Source organism: Echiichthys vipera (genome assembly GCF_963691815.1).
Source record: "Echiichthys vipera genome assembly, chromosome: X".
NCBI classification, from domain to species: domain Eukaryota; kingdom Metazoa; phylum Chordata; class Actinopteri; order Perciformes; family Trachinidae; genus Echiichthys; species Echiichthys vipera.
The window spans coordinates 29,423,250-29,445,322 of NC_139825.1; the positions used below are offsets into that span (position 1 = coordinate 29,423,250).

A 22,073-nucleotide genomic window follows, 5' to 3' on the forward strand; every position below is an offset into this window, starting at 1 on the left:
TTAGGTGGCATAAAATATTATTAAAATATTGATTCATGAAGTAAAACGCCAACATTTTGCTGGTTACAGCTTCTGAAGAATGGGGATTTGCTTGCTCTTCTATGCACCAAATATTAATTTTAGCTTTAAAATAGTGAAGTTTTGAAGTCGTTTAGCTAATATACTTACATATATTATAGAGGAGCAACAGAGTACACGTGTAACACTTTGAATGAATGAACTCTTGAAGAGACAAAACAATTCACTTCCCTTTACTGTTAACACCATTCAGCACTATTCAAACACAGCTTCCTTATAGGAACTGATCATGAGACCGAAGCAAAACAAAATATACCCAAAAATAATAGTTGGTGGAGAATGACTCCAGCATCAACAAAATTGTGAAAAGAAAGTTTTTTAAGAGCCCATTAAGGAAGTTAGTATTCACAACCATTCATAAATAAGTGCTGTTTCAATATGACAGAGTGCTGCATCAGCTTGGAAATTACTACACAGATACAGTTGGTTTCGAAAGTCTGGGTTCATCTATCACAACGATACCACATCCTTCCAAATACACTTCCCCCTTCAACAAAAAGGGAGGCAACAGAGAAAGGCATGGTCAATGCGTGTGGGATGGTGAATACTGCAGTCAATCACAGACAACATAAATTGCAATCCAGTAAATCATGTCATGTCAAAGGAGCTTACAACACCAATATAGATGATACCAAAGGAGCTTTTACTTCAGCTAATCTGTTTGTTTGTGACAAATGTCAACCAAATATTTTCACAATAATGTGACAGGAGAAATAAGATCTTATGGCATAAAGTGATTTGTTATAGTTTTGCCAAAACAATGTCAAACAATCCAGATATAAACACCACATTTTGCAATTGTGAACATAGAGATGACCAGTTAACATCATAGACATAGATGAGGCAAAAAGTAACTTTCCTCTACCAGGAAACATTAGTGATGTATGCTGAACGCTGTTTTTTTTGCTGTTGCTCAACCAGTGATACAGTGGAATAATGAGTAGGTACTCTTCTAGCAATGGACAAAATATGTCTTAGAGATGTCACTGTCATAAGGGTACAGTTAGAGATAAAGGGTAAAAAAAATAACACAGGAGGTCCACCAAAGAACCTCTTCCTTCCTTCCTTCCTTCCTTCCTTCCTCCCTCTCCCTCCTTTTCCTTCCTTTCTCTCACCATCTCATGTTTGAAGCATGAGTCTGGCTTTTCCTCGCTGTGTTAACCTTTAAATCAGACATACTGACAATGACAGTGTTAGATTCAGGAGGATTTATGTTGTGTGGTTAATCGTAGTCACTAGAAAGACACAATGGTTCAAGCACACCACGAAAACATCTGGATTCTTCTGTTTTACAGTATACTGTACTGTCCGAGAGGACATTTCAGAAATCAAAACCCTATAAACAAGGAAAAGCTTCCATTTGAACTGGCCAACGTTTCCAGTTCCTCTTTTCTTTGCCAACCCTTGACAGGTGTGTTTACTTCAGCACAGTGACTTCCACATCTCTCTAAATTTCAGGAAGAGCAACTTCAACGGCTCACAAAATGTGGCCAAAGCATTTAGTCATTCTGGCTTTGATTCCATCACTGTAACGACACACATTTCACAGACTTCCTTACCAGATCTGAAAGAACCAGGCTTCAAGACTAAAATTTGTTTTTCAAAACTTCTTGTTGGCCATCACTTACATGCACTTGTTTGTAAACTAACAACGTGGCAACCAGCTAGCTTCCGCATGTTAACAAGAAATCTCTTCAGGTCACGGATTAAGATAAATTTGAAATAAATACAAAAACATTTGGTTAGTAAATCCAAATCCCAATTTGAACTGACACATAGTAAGTCAAGCTAAGGGTGGTGATAAAGCTTAATAGAAGAACTGTTCCCACAATTCACATACATGTGGAGTAAAGAAAACTGCACTCTCCCTGCAGAGTAGAGGTCTACAGGACATAACAATGAGATCTGAATCCCAGTCGTCATGTTATCTAGAGATAGATAGGTAGTCCTTATGTTGTCCTTCTTTATGAGATATGCTTGCACTGGACAAAGCCAGGCTTAAAACAATGTGGCAACGGTCATAATATACATATTAGGTCCACACAGAATAAAACAGAGGCCCACCTGCATACAAGAAATGCCATGGACTAGTCATTTAGCCATTCCTTATAGTACACATTTAATGTCAATAATTCTACACAATTTGCTTTCAACAACACATAACACTGTAGCATCTCATAAAAATACAACAGATTTAATTGTCGTAATAAAGCGTAAAAACTTTGCTTTTCCCCAATATTGACTGAACAAACTGAGTAAACTCAGAACTTCTTTCCCAACTGAACTTGTCAGTTACGGTATAATGTTTGTAAAACGTACAAGAACAATCACAGGTCAACATGTTGCTGCAAGCCTTGCTCAAATCATTGTGTATTTTGAGACCTTCGGCAAGTTTTTCTCCTACCTCAGAAGGACAATGCAAGGCATGAGAAATGCTTTAAGAGAGAGATAAGGATAAGGATAATTGTATGTTATACATAATAAGAATCTAAACCTGCTTTGAGGTTGAAAATGTAAAAAAATTAAATTGCCCGATGCATTCTCCAACTTCTCTAATTTTGTTTTGCGCTAGAAATTGACAGCCTCCTTATGTACAGCAATGAGTCCATTTCATTTGCAGAGTGGGAGGTCCGGACACTGGAGGTGGCACAAAAGAATGCAGTGCTGTCTGTCAAAGAAAAGTTGACCACACACAGATCACCTTTTGCGACAACACAATGCAACGTTATTCATTGGAAGAGTATTGCGTTTAAGTGGAGATTTGAGGGAGAATGCCTTGTAAAGCTAACTGCATGAGTCTGCCATTTACCACACAAGCACAAGCTTTCTATTATGTAAACTGAGCTTTGTGAAATAATTTTATTTTCTTAGCCATATGCTGTAACAACCAGGCTACACAAACACACCCTTTTGCGGATTCTTTTTTAAACACAGTGCTATTTCGGGTCTTAATGCGGCCTTAACCTGATTGCTCTCAATAACCTGGTTTCTTGTGTGCATGTAAAAGTAGTCACTGTAAGACGATACCTGCAGATGCCTAACACACTTTGAGGGTGTGCGTATGGCAGGACACAGACCAATCAACACACAAGGGCATATAGCTTTGTCTCTGACAAAAGCAATAAAGTAAAAAGGTATTGATTCTTTGAGGCGGGTTTTATTATAAATTGTTCTTGCCAAACAAGACTGCAAGATCCTGCAAAGAGTGGCTCGTTTGGCTGAACAGAATCTTGTTCAGACAAAAAAATTAAATTTCCACAATAAAAATCTGAACTGAACGAAAATTAGGCAGTATTCTACCCGGTCTAAAAAAATATCTACACCAGGCACTGTAGGAATAAGGCTAGGAGGATGAGATCCCAACCACCAAGATGAAAGTACTGGCTACACTAGGCCAGCAGAGAGAAAGAGCTTTAAACTTCAGGCTACTGTGACCCTAAAGGAGGGCACTAAAACTGCCCCTCACTACCACACACACATTGTATTATTATTACACTCATCTGTTTTAATGCACAAACTGGAGGAACTGACATGATTACATTTCCCTGGAATTGTATTTTATATGATTTCATGTGACAAATAAATTGACGGCATTATACCTAATCCATCACAAGTAATATTTGCATTTTTAGGACTTTCAAAACTTTAGGTTCTCCATTTCTCTGCCTCTATCCCATAAAAACAGACTATCACAGAGTAGCAAATTATTCAGCTGCAAACTTGTTTCAAGAGAGGTAAAAGTTTTACAAGGTGATGTCACCTTGGGCCAGTCTGGCTGATTCCTGGTCCTGGCATCTACTGCAGACCTAATGAATACAATGAGATGAGATGTCGCTGACTCAGCTGACGTCAGTGACAGGAATAACAAGTCAAGTTCATTCAGTGGAGGCAACAATTTATTTGGTCACATTCTGCTAGCTATGCTATGCTAGCTACGCTAATATACGCATATTACATGCCACCTCCAAAAAGCAACAAGTTTTAAGAGTTATATAAGTAATTGATAGCCTTGCAAGACCATCCTGATCTTGCAAGCTCCATTGTATTTTACTCGCAGATCAGTCTGGTAACTTGCTGTTACAGCCTTGGCCATATGGTTGTTAGTTGAGTGTGTTGTTTTAGTCTGCTATTCTGTTTGTTTCTGTTTTCTGTGCGTGTGTGTTTTTTCCCCTTAGAGTGAGTGTTCTGTTGTGTGGTGGATCTCTTCTTTCTTTTTTTTTTAGTAGGTGCCTATTGGCTGATGGAGCGAGCCAGTGGTAGCAGCAGAGTCAGCACCACCGATTTAAATCCACCACCACCAGACCCTCGCTGGCAGAGCAGGTCTGACAAGAGCAGAAACAGTCCTCCGAGTAACAAAGCTACAATTATTGTTAGAGTGTGTGCGAAGCCTTACGCTGTGCTCGTTTTGTGTTGTCCATTAATGTTATGTGTGGTTGGTAGGGGTGAGTTGCCACTTTTCTTTTGCTACACGTTTTCTCCTGTTTTTGTTTTATTATAGGGAGTCAGTGACAGTATTTGTATTTTGATTTGTTAGGTGTTCCTGGCATATAGTAGTCAGCGTCTTTTGTTCGGGAAATGGGATTTTTGATTAGTTATTTTGGATATCTCACCCTGAAGCATTTAAGTTTATCTTGTTGTTAAAGGTATACATACATTTGTATTTATACTTTAAGCCTTTTTTGGAGTTGGACAGTGTTTTTATCCTACTTATGTTATGTCCTTAAAATTCCCCTAGACAGGGGCATAACACCTGAGGCAAAGAAAATTTGGAGAAGTTTGCCCAAGTGACCAAACCAAGCAGTGTTGGTTTTGAGGCGGCTCGAAGTGTGACGCAACGAGAAGCGACTGTTTAGTGTAAACAACATGGTGGCTTCCACAAATGAGATGAACGCAGCTATCAAGCAAGCCACTCACTAACGTTTTTTTCTCTTGGATCCTTCTGTTTGAATATGGACCGGGGACCTGATATTGTGCCTTTTATCTGTAAATTCACGTTACACAAACAGCAAATGTCCTTTACCGACATGTTGTTTACTTTGCCTCAACACTCTGTTAGTTTGTCATAGGATTTGTTGATCTGATTGGTTTATTTGGCCCGTCTATGCATATATGTACTTTTCAAGTAATGCGAGTGCAGGCGGGCCAGGGGAAAGAGGGAGGGGGAACAATCCTGCTAAAGCACAGCTTGGATCATCTGGGACATGTATAAGGGCGTCTTTAGTGGCCTTACATCAAATGTGTGTTTATTTATAAAGATGCAGTTATTTGACATATAGAGACTATTCCCAGCCCTGACATGAGCTCACAGATGTTATCTGTCCAGAAGCTAAAAACACTGAAATATTCACTCACATTTTAAGCAAAATGTCCAGTAACTGTCTTGTAGCTCCCATACATCAAGGTATTTCCTTGATGCTTCCCTCTCAAGGTGGGAATTGTGTTGTTTCAAATTAACTCATCTGTCCACCCACATTGAGTCTCCCTTTTTATTGTTCCATTTTTGGAGTTTCTCTGAGGCAGTGCTGCCTCTAAAAAAGTGAAGAAATGTGTCTCCATCAGCTTTAATTAGATGGATCTTTATCTCCTTATTGACCTTATCCACATCAGCTAGGTGTACATTCCCCTGCAGTTTCTAATTGCCTTTTTTATGCAAAAATCTAAATGCACAGGGCACAGTTGAATGGAATCATACTTAAAAACAAACTATGAACAGCAGCTGAGCAGCTCTGTGCTGCTGTGACTAGAAATTAAAATCTATTTTGCCCTTGCAATGTCAACTCATAACACCATGGTAAGTTAAACTAATAATTGCCCAGATCTATTTCTGGCTTGGACTTATAATACATCATGCACAAAGGTGTAGTAGAAGTCATACTGACATTTACAAAATGAGAGAAATGTTGCTCAAGAACTAAACCCCTCCTGAATACAAGTGAAATCCCTGAATTCCTGAACTCACAGTACCTTTGTGATCTAAATCAACGTTAACCAAGCAGCATTCCAACTGTCAGACAACATATTCAGTTTCACAAATAATAAGTTAAGAACACAGCTTTGGTCGACAAAGTAGTAAGTGACACAACAAACGATTTATAGAAAAAAAATATAGTGTTTCCCCTACCATTATAGCGCCCCCCAACGCCCCCCCCCCCCCCCCCCCTGAACATCAAGTTAATTTTATCTAATTGTATTTTCTGAATAGCGTCAGACCACAACAGGAGTCATTTAAGGATCCCTTTCCTATAGAACAGCTCTATACCATGTCTTTTTAGTAAAACTAAATATCCTTTTGTTATTTATCTTATTATATTATTACACGACAGCATGTAAATTCTGTCTCTACATGGTCGAGTGTTAACAATTCTCAGATAGTCCGACAGCGTTGGAGATTCACTTGTTCAAAGATGGTTTGATAAATTGTTTGGGAAGAGGCTCCACTAACAGGAAAAACGAAACTGAAACTTATCAGAGATCCTTTATTATTTAGTTTGAGAAGAGGGTTCACTCCTACAAAAACAACTAAAACAGAATTAAACAAACTGAAATTCTTTATTTATTTTGTTGTGCTTGAAACTGAAAAGTTATTTGTGATTTAACTTTGGACTGTTTCTGTTGGAGAACTCATTTGGACCTTTAGGAAAATTATTTAAAATACATTTTCTGATCCCGAATGTAGCTCATTGTGTTTTACACTGATTTAAACTGAGTTTGCATTGTGTCTCTGATTATTGCTCGTATAATTGTGATCCTTCTGTCTGGTGATTTTTAACGCCTTTTAACACTGATTGACCTTTCAATACGAACCTAACCATTAAATTGTCTGATTAAACACTGACTGGCACGCTAACAAAAGAACATTCAGGCAATCCGCTACAGTGCGTTGGACAAATGAAAACCATGATTCCATTAATTTTTTTTGTCATTCCCCCCATTCATTGTCATTCATGTCATTCATTATTGTTGTTTTTCTACCGTACCACCTCATTGTTGTTAAAAAAAAATGAAATCACGGCTCTCCTGAATCCTGTGTTTTTGCAAAACATAAAACGAGGGAGCAAATACAGCCTGTTTGGCAACTGCAAGTAGGGGTGGGCAATATGGCAAAATAACATTTACGTTGATTTTTTAACTAGTGTACTTAACAAGTAAAATGGATATTTAGCAAAAAGCTAACTAAAGCTACCTGTTGCCTCTGCTGGCTGCGGTATGGCTGACCTCCTCACCTCCATCATGCTACCCAGTTTCTATTTTAGTCCTGTTGCGCATGAAAGTGCTCACTCCTTGTTAAACACATTAGAAGTCTGCTGGTGCACAGGAGATTTAACAGTTTTTCAGGGTCATATTTTACAGCTTGTTCCACACATTCTATGAATGAGTGTAGACGGACAGCGTTGATGCGACGCAGTAGTCTGAAGCTTGCGTGCAGTTAGGACACAGTGTACCTCCTCCGTTCTGTTTACATTTTCAGCCATGACTTCCCTCAACTCTCTGAATCGAACAGGATAGGGATGAGACATCCTCGTCATTGCCTGCAGTTCACTTGATTGATTGATCGATGGTCTTTAGGGCAGGCAAGAGGCAGACTAGCCAACAGTGGGAACAGCAGTGAATAGAATGTGCCCTAAAGACGATACTAGGATCTCTCTGCTTTGGTAATGTTAAAATCATCTTGTTGCTTTCCAAACATGCAGTGCTCTGAAACAATGTAGCAAAGACAAATATTTATTGAATTTACTGCATTGGTGATTTTTATATATATATATAACTACAAGCCAGTTCAAAATACCCGGGTCATCTGTTGGTTATCCCGCTTCACTAACCCTATCAACCTTAGTCAGGCTAAGTGCTCACTCAAAGGTGGTATCAGCTCAATATGTCCACCCAGGGTTTCCCAATCTAGACATGAGTGAGTTCACATAAAAGGGGCAGGGTTTGCAACATATGAACAATCACGACTGATGAACAAGTCTACTGGCAGCAGAGGGAAGAGCAAACTATATTTAATTAAACAAATAACAAGAAGTAAAACACATAATCCAGGAGAAAAGCAACACAGCTGCTGCTACTAAATGCAGGAAGGACAGCTGACAAAAAACACAGGCACACTGTGTAAATGGGTAAATTAATAGGCATATCATTTAATAATAATGGAAGGTAGCAGCAAGCACCCCTATTAATGGAACAGTGTATCGGGTGTCCTTTAAAACAAGAAGAAACAATTAAATTCTCCTCCTTTTACAGTAGTAAATTACCTAATAAACCCTGCACCTTTGCAGCTGGTACTCTTTTTTAGCTCACTAATGAACTAATATTAATAGTGTTCTTATTTATTATGGGCAGTGTAGCGAATTAAAAAAAAATGTATATATATATATATATATATATATATATATATAAATATATATATATATATAAATATATATATATATATATATATATATATATATATATATATTGTGGCAATCTGTGCATTTACAAACATTTTACAGCACATATAATAGTAGTAAATATAGTATTCAGTGCATAAAGTTGCTGTTTAATTAGTTAATACGTTGTATTGTACAAAATTAATGACTACTACTAATGAGTCTTCCCCTATTCAAACTGATTACCCATCAATAAAATAAACAAAAATACAAACAAACAACAAACAAAAACAGAAAAAAAACACATAGCACAAACATTATTCATACAGAAAAGGGTTAGAATGAAAACAGAAAAACAAGACAAGACTAATTAGATATGTAAACAAACAGAAGCATAATTTTATAAGCCTCAAAAATGAAATGAGCCCAAATTAAAATGCATACAATAATCACCACCTTGTGTCAACATAAAACACGGTGAATATAATACTTTTGCTATTACTAGTGCATTTATAATATGTAACAGCTGTTTGCGTCAAGAGATAGAAATGGAAATTAAAATATTTTAATGAAAATAAAATGATGGCTTGACGTAGGATTAGAAAATTGGCCTAAATTGATTAATATAATTTTTAGAGGCATTCAGAGATTTCTTCTGGGCAATTTTGCCTTTTGCCCCCCTTAATTTCTGACAGATTGCGGGCAAAAACAAACATGTTTCAGATGCAAAAACCTGTTCGCCACAGTACATAAGATGCATCTATTTATCTGTGAGTGTCAGAATGTTTTTTATTTTATTATAGCACTGCCTGATCTGATTATAATTACATGAGTATATTCCATTAACTTATTGTGTTGCTTAGATGTATGACAGGGGGTTTTAATACAACTGCGTGTATAACCCTTTTTAGTCTTAATCATTTAGCTTCATCTGCTTAGAGATTTAAGGCAAATAAAGTAGGCTTTCATATAAGAAGTCTAACAAGTACAATGTATTAGTTCTTTAATCAGTCTCTGATGGTATGCCTATCTGTACACGAAAAGAATGAGGTAAACCGTCCACAGCATAAAGGCACTGAACGGTATAATTAATTGGTAAGTAATCAGTGCTTTAGACAAGATGATCTGATATCTGGAACATATGCTGCTTTGGTGCAGGTTAGATTTTTTCAATTTTAGCAATATTCTATATTATTGTGTTAACATTTGACCCGCATTGGTCAATCCGATTTGTGTGAGGCAGCTGTCACTCTGGTTGTCACTGTTAGTAAGGACTCCAGTCTGTAATGTAGTTTGATAAGCTTTTCTGATCAGAAAATTTCATTAAATAATCATAAAAGTTAAATTGAAACCTCCTTCTGTCCATATGCATTCTCCATCTCTGTCGATCGCCCACCTGTGGATACTCTCCATTTCTGTATTAATTCTGCTCTCACCCTTTTTCTCTCTCTCCATCTGTTTTTTATTAGCAAGTCAGTAAGATAAAGTTTAAATTTTGGTATCCTTACTTGACTTATCACTGTACCCAGCTAGCATCAAACCCGCCCACATCCAAGCCCTGTGAGAAGAGGGTGATGACCTGCGTTGGGCCATTCAGATAGGCCCTTGACGTGGATTGAGTCATGTTATGTTGTCTGAATGGGGAATTAGTCATATCACTTAAAAAAAACATTCATAACGTAGGGTAAGAGAGCAGCAAGAGACAACACCACAAGTATTTTGTAACTCTACTTACAGTGATGGCTCACTCTAAATAAAAATCAGGAAACCGGTGGCTTATTGGGAAAGTGTTTTACTACTCGTTCTAATGGAGCCTTGAACTGTCCTGGCGTTTGAGCTGCGCTGAATAAGAGGAGAAATCTCAGGTGTCAACATGCAAAGATTTTTGCCTGAGGAAGACCCTGAAGGTCAATACATTGAGTCATGAAATTTTTGGGGCCTTTACAATAGCTTACAATTCAGTGAGCAGACTACCACCCTCACATAGTGCTTTGCACCTGGTCCAAACTATGGCTGGAGTGCAATGACAAAAGCTCTCTTCATGCACAATATTTATGTCCATCTGAACTTAGAACATGATGTTACACTTGATGCAAAGACCTTTACCAAATGCCACGTTCTATAGGTGTTAACACGATCTAACAAAATTCAAAGAACAGCAGAAACCTTGTGAAAAGACACTTGACAGAGCACAACAATTTTACAGTGTGTTTTGAGACTGTCAATGTTAAATACTAATAATAACATGACTTGCCAACATACAACACATCGTGAGATAAAACAGGTTTACTCAAGGTAGAGCGTGTATGTTCATGTTTTACAGAGAGAGAGAGAGAGAGAGAGAGAGAGAGAGAGAGCTGTGACCCGGTTATGTAGACTGAATTTCAGTTTGAACCACCATACAGGATGTTCCCAGGCTGTGATTCACTAAGGGAAGATTTTGTGCAATAGTCCCCATTTGAATGTCCGTTACACAACGAACCCTTCTATAATAATAAAGAAATAACTGAATTGGCCTACAGTGATAAAAGGCCTTGCTGGGTCGTGTTTCGGTCACCCGTGTGTGGAGAGCTGTTGTGGCGTTTGTCCTTTATCAATCATTGACCAATACAGAAAGTGATCTCCAGCTGTAGCTCCTGCACTGAAGTCACTTTACAGCGCGCGCACTGACCTTTTGCTAATTTAGATCGGAGAGTACCTAAAGTCAAATCTAGAGCACAAACAGAGGGTTGAAACTACCAACAAATATTTGCTGTGTTATCTCACCACATTATATGGTGGATGATATGCAAAACACTTACAATTGAGCAGGTTGAGAAACAGCGTTAAAATCACACAGCCTGTCCAGCAACGTGCTCTGGACAATGCTCACAACACTCAACCTGTGATGATGGGCAGCACATCACAGCTGAGATGGAAGTGTATGCAATATGAAATACTCTAGTATCTTTATCCTAACTCAAAAGTAGAAACCCATTTATCCTATATGGAGGTGTTTAAATCACAGACCGCCTGTAATTAATTTATTGTTTATTTATTTTTCAGTAATCATGATGCTAAAAGTTTCTCCGTCCAAAAGTATCCAGACTAACATTAAGCAATTATTCATCACAAAGAGGAACTTTATCTTCATCTGCAAAACAGTTTCTGTTCATCTATTAATCCGTCAAGTCAATTAGTCCAAGAGCTGTGGGATTATTAGAGTCATCATGTTTTTATCATAGAAGACTAGGAAAACCACCAAATATTAACATTTAAGAAGTTAGAAAAAGTCAGTTTTGGGCATTTTTTTCATTAAAAAAAAAAGAAATTCAACCTTTTTGCCAGATAATTGTCTGTCTATCATTATATTGACTAATCTTTCCAGGTCTTTTTATTTTATTAATATTAGTGTTGACCTTAAATGGTGTGTAGAGTTGAGACAGTTCAGATTAAACTTCAAGTGGATTTTTTTTTTGTCCAAAAACAAGGGGGCTTGGTTTCTTCCAGGGTACACACGGATCTCCTGACTATGCATCAGCTCTTCTACACTGACTTAAAACATTCTTGCTTTCTGGACAGTTTCATCCCCAAATATAACATACCTTCAGCGCATACTTGTCTCCAGTCTTCTTCTGGAAGATTTCAAGCACCTTGCCATTGATGCCCAGCCCCAGCACCTGGCTGGTCACCTTGTAGTCATCTGTTATGGCACTCTTCTTGATCTGTAAGGAGGGTCTAGCGTTGGACATCATGCTCTTGGTTTGGGGCTGAGAGGCGAACGACAGCTACCTCCCAAACAACACTTATTTCAACCCCGAGTCGTCTTCTTCCTGGGTTAGCTGGACTCGGAAAAGGGTTCACGGTGTAGCAGCCAGGCTCGAGAAACAACCGGCAGTACTTCGTCACGTTACAGGTTAAACAAAGTCACTTAGTTAGCCGATAAAATGCTAAATTAGCTAGCTGTTAGCATGCTAGCTTGATCCTATTCTTGACCTGTGATTCTCGGCTAACAACTCAGCTATCGGTTAGCTCATCCATCTCCGGTGGTGTCCGCCGTCCACCGGTTTCTCGAAGAGCACTTCAGGAACTTTTCCAAAACAACTCATAAACACGCTATAGGGCTGGTTTTGTAAATTAGTAACAACAGCTCGTGAGTAGAGTAAAAAAAAAAAACAGTACAACACTGAACGAAAGACAGACAACAGAGAGGGAAAACTCCGACAGCGGTGACTGTTAGCACGGCAAACACACTCACAGGCACCCGGAGCAGGTTTTACTGCTGACGTCATGGCCGGGCTTTTTCTCCTGCCCTTAAAGGAGAAGCGCACATTTTATTATGGAAAATTCTTCATTCACAAATGGTCTAACACTACAGAAGAGGATTTGGGCCAGTGGCGGATTAATGTGGTCAGGGCCCCCTAGGCTACTGTTTGTTTGGGCCCCCCACATTATTAATCATGCTTTCTCAGAAATAAAAACAGATGAAGAGTCCGCAACCTTAAAGTCCTGTCAATTTAGGAATTTTCTTCAGTAGATCTTGATCCTGTTGTTCTTTCAGTCGTTATGCTTTTCTTTTTCATGCTCCTCTATCACATTTCCTTTCTGACATTTTGCCGCTAGTGACAGTGAGTGACGTATCATTTGACGACAAAACTGACCTTAAGATCCACATGATGGCAGATGATTGGGTAAATGTGTTCCATATCTGTCCCATCAGTGACTTAATTTTAAAAAAAAATGTTTCTAAGGGCCCTAATAGGAGGCAAGTTTGGTAAATCCGGCTGTTAAGTCTGACGTAACAAGCTTTCAAAATACGATTTCTGGGTCCAAACGCTCCATGGAAACAAAACAGACAACACAGGCCAAACATGTGAACAATTACGATCACCTCTTTCGTCAGTTAGACATCTTTTTCATGAACAAGAAAGAGGTAAAATGACAATTGCGTTGTCTTTTAAAAACTCAGATCTGTTCAAAGAATGGGGAACACAGCACTGCAGTGTTTTAGAAATACGAGGCTTGGACTGGCTTAGACCTGGAAATCATATTTTGAAAGGGCGTTACGTCACATCTTAACAGCCGGATTAAACTTTTTTTAAATAGGCTGGCCAGTCCGGGGCCCCTGCACACCTGTGGCCTCTAGGCTGCAGACTAGGCCAGCCTGTGCATTAATCCGCCTCTGATTGGGCCACACATGAAAAATGTATTTGAGTTCTGACTCCAGCCTCAGATTCTGCCTTAAAACTAAATAAAGTGAGACTTCTGAGAATAAATTCAGAACTCTAATAAATAAATCCTGTAAAAAAGAAACAATGAATACAACAATTTAAAGTAGAATTTGGACCTTATCTTCAAACATTACATGGACTTCAATATGGCAAAGCAATGAAAAGCAATTGGAATAAAGCCTTAAATATTTCCATAATGTTTTTATTTTTTGTTTTGTACATAATTGTGTCTTATTCTGTTATTGTACAACAATTTAAAGAATGGACATTATATACAAACCACATGTACTCAAAAAATAGAAAAGCAATGAAACAATTAGAATTTTGTAAACCTGTTAAATCCAAAATTCTAAACATTGTCATTTAAGTGTTTGTTAACTGTCCTCCTGGTATTGGGTTTGAAGCGCGCGAGGTTATGTTCAGAGATTTATTATGAAAATTACAATAAATTCTATGAACCAATAATATTTTTTTGTTGTTGTTATGGTACCCCTATGTATGTAAATGTGTCTTGTTCTGTTCTTGTCTATTTCTGTCTTGTATGAATAGTAATAAAACATTATGAATTAAAAAAACAATTTAAATAAATAAATACAAATTTAAAAAATATACAGGATAAGTATGACAGAGAAAGTGACAGACTGGCTCATGAAGCACGCACTGACACAAGACAGAGGAAGTTTAACATGTAAAAGTTATGGCCTGATTACAAAAATGCAGCAAAAAGTATTCGAGGCATTTTCTTTTTTTCATATTGTGGATTTAAATTTCCCACACAGGTCTCCTAAATTAGCAGATTACCTCTGCTGTTCAGAAGAGACCCACTTGGCAATGATCTGATAGTAAAAGACAAAGGGGTAAATATAGATCTGTAATCTCTGACCTGACTCCGTAGGTTACCTCATGGTTACAGAGCTATGGCGTTTCCCAGCCTTTTTTTCTCAAACTGAATTCAGTGATTATGCCTAATTTTGCTTGGTTTCACTCTTTTTCTGCAGGTTTGTGGTTTTAGTGCTGACAGCCGCCTAGAAAGACTCTCCATAGGTCAAATAAACAACAAATATCGGCCTCAAAATGATAATACTTCTCTTTAAGACACCAAAAAGAAAAAAAGTGTCTCTCGGCTATATATTTCTTATTATTGTTTGTATTTAATTTGTTAATTTAACAGTTTAGATAGTTATATTTGTTTGTAACTTTTACTCCCCAAATTGAAGGTCCGTGGCAGTGTGGAAAGGGATGTTTTCAAATCCTTTTCCCTACTGCCACAATTTTTTGCCTATTTCTTTTAATTATTATTATTATTATTTTTTGCCTAAAAGTAGTCTAAAAATACTGACATTATCCTATACCTACACCCATCATGTGTACATTTTCAGTAAGCAGCACTTAGTGTAACCACTAGATGGCAGACCAGCCAAAGTTTTTTTATCAGAACATGGCTTTGAATAATAGCAGCGCTCAACTCAGTATTTGCATTGAAAGTGTTTTATAAACCTGCATGAAGCATATCAATAGGATTTGACATAATTACATTTTAATTCATTTTAGATGTGTTTAAAAGTGGGACACTGAGCATTACATTGAATTGTCCTCTTGAAAACCACTCCAAACACCTCAATGTCAATCCAAATGGTGGCACTGATAGGAAAATACTCTCAGCCCTGTGGGACATGTGTTGATAAGACTTCACTGCGTTGGTGGTTTAAAGAATGAATTGTTGAAATGCCACAGGATGTAGAGTAATAACACAGTTGTACTGCAGGCAAAGATGTATGTAAAAAATGTGGGAAATGTCTGCAAACCTAAATTCCCAGCAATGCATGGCCTGTGCTTTGGTATCTTTTGTTATCAGCTAAGTGATGCACTCAACTAAACTCTGTTTATTTGTACAAGTTGTCCTTAATCGCATTGGCTTTCTCAAAGGACTTCAGATCAGCTGACACCATAAAGAGGACAAGAACAGAATTTACAGAATTCACAGAATAGAAATGTGCCATGACATTGTCTCGGGCCATCATGTGCTTCCACAGTAGCCTTTACGCTTGTGTAATGCAATGTATAAATAGTTGGAGGGGGCCAAGACCCAGTTTCTCAACTCCACTTCCACCTATGGAAACACACTTCACTCTACTCACTCATAGGTGAGTTGACTGCTAGATCTTTTAGACTTTAAAAAAAATGTCATCAGAAGAAGAAGTTATATTTATAAAATAAGTTTGTGAATCTAAGATAAATATTAACCCAAAGTAGTGCCACATTATAAAAAAGTTTTTAATAAGTGGCGTAACTGGAAATCCACATCATTGTCAAAGTGCCAAAGACACAGGCACCAGTGATGGCCTGCATGTTCACCAAATATTATGTTTGTCTTATCTAACATCCATGTAAGATTTACTACCAACATGGCTGATGAGACCAGAGACATTTAATGTGGCAATGACAGTTCTTTTTGCCAAATGAAGAGAAAGTAAAACGTAATCTTGTTTTATTTAGAAGGAGTACTCTTTGTATCTCACCTCCATAAACACTTCACGGACGCTACAACTGTTTTAACCAGATGACCTCCTGTGACGAGTAAACTGAACTTGATGTGTAAAATCTTCTGTGTGCTCCTTTCATAACTTCTCACTTCAGAAATTGTTCTGTATGATTGCTGAGTACACTGTCAAGAGTTGTTTGCCACTTACATAAAACTAGTTTGGTTCTGCTTAATGATGCTGCTATAGGCCTAGTCTGCCGGGGGATAATACTGTTCCTGATACTCTGAGCTTCTATCCTCTCTATCTGTATCATCATCATCATCGTGCTTTGCCGTCTCTCAGGTCTCTGCTGATCGTGGTTGTGCCTGCTGCCGTTGTCCTGCATGACACTTCCTGCTGCTATTATTTCTTCACAGAAAGAGGGTTCCTGGTTAGAATCCCGACTGGGGTCCAGCCCCCGATGGGGACAAGTGGGTGAAGATGGATGGATGTTTATAATCTATACAAAGTGTAGCCATAAAAACACCATCAGTAATATATCTCACTGTATCACAGCTGTTATTAGCATTGATCATATATACCACCATACTTATTATCATTGTCATATTCTGTCACCTTAGCTGTGCTTGTTTCTTACTATTCTTCTATACATTAAATGCCATGACATATAAGTCATACTCACATTCCTATAGATATTATTAAACTTTTGTTACTTTTGTGGTTGCTTGCATCTCTGGAAGTGTCTCTCTGTCTGTCTTTGTGTCTGTCTTTGTCTTTCTCTGTCCATCTGTCTGTCTTTTCTCTCTTTCTCTCTCCTTTTCTTCTTACCCAACCGGTCAAGACATATGTCCGTCCTCCACAGAGCTGGGTCTGTTCATACCTGCCAGTTATAGGGAAGGTTTTTGTTGCCACCATACTCTATGGGGGAATTGTTGGGTCTATGTAAATCATAAATAAGTCATAGAGTGTGGTCTATACCTTCTCTGTAAAGTGTCCTGAGATAACATTTGCAATGATTTGGCACTGTATTCAATAAAATTGAAATGAATTGAATAAAAAACTGAACATCAGCAACAACTTGGGGAATCTCCTTTTTCATACTTTGCAAGAAAGTCTGAGAGAATTAAGGTAACGTATGTTATCTGTAAAAGATGTCTTTGATACAGTTCGTCCTAACAAGCAGAGCTTGCTTTTGCAATGCTTGCTTTTGCAATGCAAACTATATTAATTATGTACGCATAACTTGACGTGATCTGATAACTTCTTGTGAGTTTGAAATATCTTCAACAAACATTATATTAGACCTGTAATCCAATAAGCCATCCATAGTTTTTCAATGAGTGGACAAAGGGTACCTGCCTGCAGTTTAAGGATAATAAATTACTTGATTTACCGTATAACTGATAAAATAATGTACTACATTAATATTATATAAGACTCCTAAATTAGCAACCATATAGAAAAGTGATACACAGTCCTTTTGCATTGTCTCCACGTGGATACATTTCACTCTTATTATTTTTTGTTATGTAAGAGAAGCACATCACATGTCCTCATGGATCCCATTCACACAGAGTACACCTTTTAAAACACCTATACACGTGTACACACACGAACAAATATGCACCTAGACACACACACGGGCTATATGAGAGGAGTCTGAAATTGGAAACTGTTGTCTGAGAGTTTTGTGCTGATGAATACACACACGCTACAGAGTTACAGTTACTTTGCATAGCTGCAGGTTCTCTTATAGCCACTCCCCAGACACTCAGGATAGCCTGTCCATTACAGTGTTCTCCCTGGAGAAAGTATCATGACTCCAACAATTATTCTCTTTATTTATTATCAAAGAGACCAGAACGCTCACATCACCCTGTACATGGAAGATTTCTGTCCGTAACTGATGGGTTACGCGTTAGTGTCTCAGAGTTCGCACCCGTGTACAAAGATCAGGAATCCAAGGCCTATGCCCGGAGCTGTAGAATCTGGCCTGCTGACATTTTCCTTTTCTCCCCTGCTTCCCAGAATGCTCCCCTGACACACTCTCCTGTTTCACAGCACTTCTTTTAACTTCCTGACAGGAAGGAAATCTCAGGGGCAGGAGGTGCATCTCCCTCCGCCTATCCCTCTCCTCCCTCTGTTCTTCATTAGTGTGCAAAAGTCAGAGCAAGTTTGGATCAGTTATTTCAGGCTGGCCAGAACCCGTCTTTGTCAGAATAATCCTCCATCGCCGCCTGGGGCTGAAACCCTAGCTGGCTCTTGATATAGACCCATGGTCAGCACTGGCTCCGATATAGGATTCTAGCACCTGAACACTTGCCTCCCAACATGGGACCTGTTGAACCTGCTCACCCCTCTGATGCACGCAGAGACACACACACACCCTCATGATCCCCCTGTATGATCTCTCGCTCACTCTTTTCTCTTTGTCTCTCCATCTCTCTAATTGCTATGTAGAGCACCAAGAACCCACATTTACACATGATCTCATTTTAACACTGCTTTATCTGCATCTTTCAACCACTGCCATGCATTTGTTTACACATGGCCTGTCTTAACTAAGCCTTAAAAGAGACTGCAGAAACTAGAAACTTTGTCAGTCAGTCAGTCCGTCTGTCTGTCAGCCTGTTTACTTGTTGGTCTATTTACATCTTGATTTGCTTCCGTCCTGGTTTAGCTCAGTGAAGCATGATAAAACTGAGGACAGGAGAGGTGGTTTCCCTATTCTGGTTGCGTTGGAGACGGATGAACACTTCCTTAGAGACTACAGCTCTTAAGGGCAGAGTCTGACTCAACTCCATTTTCCTTCTCTTTTCTCACACTCTCCCTGTCTTGCTCATTTTTGCCCACATACACAAGTTTGTAAGAAAAAAAAATTGCATTGAACCAACCAAAGAAGATGTCAGCTCCAAAGCAAACCAGTGTGTGTGTGTGTGTGTGTGTGTGTGCGTGTGTGTGTGTGTGTGTATGTGTGTGTTTGTGCGCAGGTGGGTGTGCTGCATTGATTATAATTTATTAATATAGCTCATATATATTTAAATATAACTTCAATAGTGGTTCATACACATTATTCTAATGGAACACTTTCACCTGCTGGTGCATTACACTTTAAAGCCTTGAGGACCAAAAACAAACAGTTATTTCTTAGTGTTCTCTCTCTGTCTCTCCGTCTCTCCGTCTCTCTGTCTCTCTGTCTCTCTGTCTCTCTCTCTCGCTCATACACACACACACACACACACACACACACACGCACACGCACACGCACACGCACACGCACACGCACACGCACACGCACACGCACACGCACACGCACACACACACACACACACACACATAAATACCTGCACATGTGAAACCAAACATGAAATGGCACGCTTCGTGCACAGGTTGCCTTTAACAGAAGAGCTGCACAATGCCATAGAAATCTGCACCCTGCATTCTGCACAAAGAAAACCATGTAAGGCTTGTCATCCATGAAATGAACGGCCTCCTCTATAGCCCTGCAGGGAGCATGTGACTGCCGCTGGAATCCCCCTTTCATCTATGAACAGAGCCTGAACAACATAGGTCCCTGTAGAGGCATGAGGGCCCTCAGTGGTCAGGCTGCTAGCGCTGGCTTTTTAAAAACTGACCCCAGGCCTGCTGTGGAGTTGAGAAGAGAGAGAGAGGGAACGCTTTGGGTGACTGATAAAGAGAAACAAAGAGATATTTGGGGAAGTGTGAAAGTGATGTGAACTCAAAGAAACTTTGAAAATTAATTTGAAAATGAACTGTGTAACGAGACTAGAAACATTCTTTCAGCAAACTTTCTTTCGAGGTCAGTGGGACACCAACTTGCTAGCTTATGTGTGAGCAGTTGTTCTCACGTTTTAGCCACATGGACATTCTTGTTCCCCCTCTTGCCCCCCAAATAAACAAGAGACCGTTTGATGATATGGGACTATTATTCAGCCTACTTCTGTTGGCAGCTCATCTTCTGCCCTACTCAGCTGTAAAGAATGCCCTAATTTCTAACCCTGCTAACAAACAACCCCACTCATACTGTACACACTCACCCACACACTCCCATACATATTGCTCTCTCTGTCTCCTGTTTTGTTTTTTCTCACATTGGCACACATACACAGGTCTGAATCTGCTGACCCAGTGACGTGGGGCAGCAAGATGCTCCAGTTCTCCTGCACAGAGTGTCTCTGCAGTTATTGGTGCTTTGGCACCACGCTTCCTCTCCAGGATTTACTCCAGGCCACTGACCTAGACTCTGAAAGAAAATACAAAGTCACGCTCATGCATTCACTAGAATATAATGGGGCATATAAGGTGCCTTTCATGGTTATGTATGTAGTGATTGGTTACACTGTGAATATAAATTTGTTTTCTAGTTTTCTTGTCTCTTCTCTTCTTTGACCCATCAATCATTTCTGATCAGTCTTGGTCACTTTCTTACTGAGATTTAGCTCATGTAGTATAATTGTTAATTTTAGACTTTGTTTTATATATGTATTAAACAAACAAGATATAGTATTTTAATTTGTGAGCTTTCTAAATGTTCTTAGCCAGGAAATTGAGGAAAAATAGGGGGAAATGTCATGAGCTTGCACAGCAGAAATCACAAATACTTAAACGCCCTTTTTCCCTGTTCAGTACAGACTTCAGGGACAGTTAGAAGGAATGGGCCCTGGGAGCGAAGAAATGGGAGGTCATTGTCTTCACTCCCAGGACTTATTTCTTCTAACTGTCTCTAAAGTCCGTACTAAACTGGGAAAATGGATGTTTAAAGTGTAATACCTGCGCAAAATCATCCCATGGTCTTTTTCAGCACTTACATACATTAAATAAGTCATCGAGACAGATTTCTGTGTAACAACTATTGATGGAAAAATCCGGTAGAGTCGCTAACAGCCGGACTTGGCTAACACTGATTAGCTCGGGGCATTACGGTGATGGCATTAAAACGGCTTATTTAACCACTAACACTGCTTAAAATAACACCAAACCTCTGCAGTAGCATGATAAGAGTCTCTACATATAAAATGAAGCACCAACAACGTAATTAGTGAACCTGGAGTTTATTAAAAGAGTATTTTGAAAGACTTACCTACTGGATTGGGTACCAGCTCCTCTCATAGTGAGGAAGTCCATTCAAGTCGATAACCAAACACAATCCAAAAGGAAGGAGCTCACTGGTGTTTCATTTTATGTGTCAGGACTCTTCTCATGCTACTGCAGAGGTTTGGTGTTATTTTGAGCAATATTAGTGGTTAAAAAAGTCGTTAATAGGTCATACACAAAAAAAACGTCTCCAAGTGCCGAAAAAGACCATGATTTTGCGCTGGAATTACACTTTAAGTAAGCTGCTCCCTCTGATTGGAGCCAGATACAAAACCGTCAAAACTTCAGAAGCTGGTCTCATATCAGTCTTGCACATTTAAAGTGACTCTAAAAGACTTGGAAGCCATCACATTTGGTGGTAGTAGTTATGTTTTAATATCTTAGATGACTGTTATCCCTTACTTGTTTCAATTTAATTATATATGCTTGTGTATTTGAAACTGGATTACACGTGCATGCTTGTTTTGGGCAGGGCACTTAAAAAATATATTTTTCATCTCAATATGTTTTTTCCTGGTTAAATAAAGGTTAAATAAAATAAAAATCAACAAAATTGACTAGAGAAATCTAGGGATGGGGGTGAGAGGTTAATGAAATATAAGAGTAATATCATGAAAATATTTGAATATAGTACATTCTTCCTTCCTTCCATCTGTCTGTCTCTGTCCTATTGGGAGGCCCTTGTAATCCAATAATCGATCTTAATCCAAACTGAGATTATGTGAGGTGAAAGAGCCACTTTGTGCATGAGATTATCCTACAATTTAAATCACTTCCATGGTTTATGTTTGTGTATGTCGTATGTGTGCACACATAGCACA

The 22,073-nt window shown here is 38.7% G+C and overlaps 1 protein-coding gene across 1 annotated transcript in view; it reads right to left on the bottom strand.

Annotated features, from left to right (window-relative positions):
- The window catches only part of mapkapk2a (MAPK activated protein kinase 2a), a 31,604-nt gene extending 18,971 nt beyond the window's left edge, over window positions 1-12,633 (bottom strand). The window contains exon 1 of the mRNA XM_083938359.1: window positions 12,029-12,633. Within this exon, the coding sequence (XP_083794485.1) occupies window positions 12,029-12,178 (150 nt within the window). The 5' untranslated portion in view covers window positions 12,179-12,633. The remainder of the gene's footprint in view (window positions 1-12,028) is intronic.
- Window positions 12,634-22,073: the final 9,440 nt, after the last annotated feature.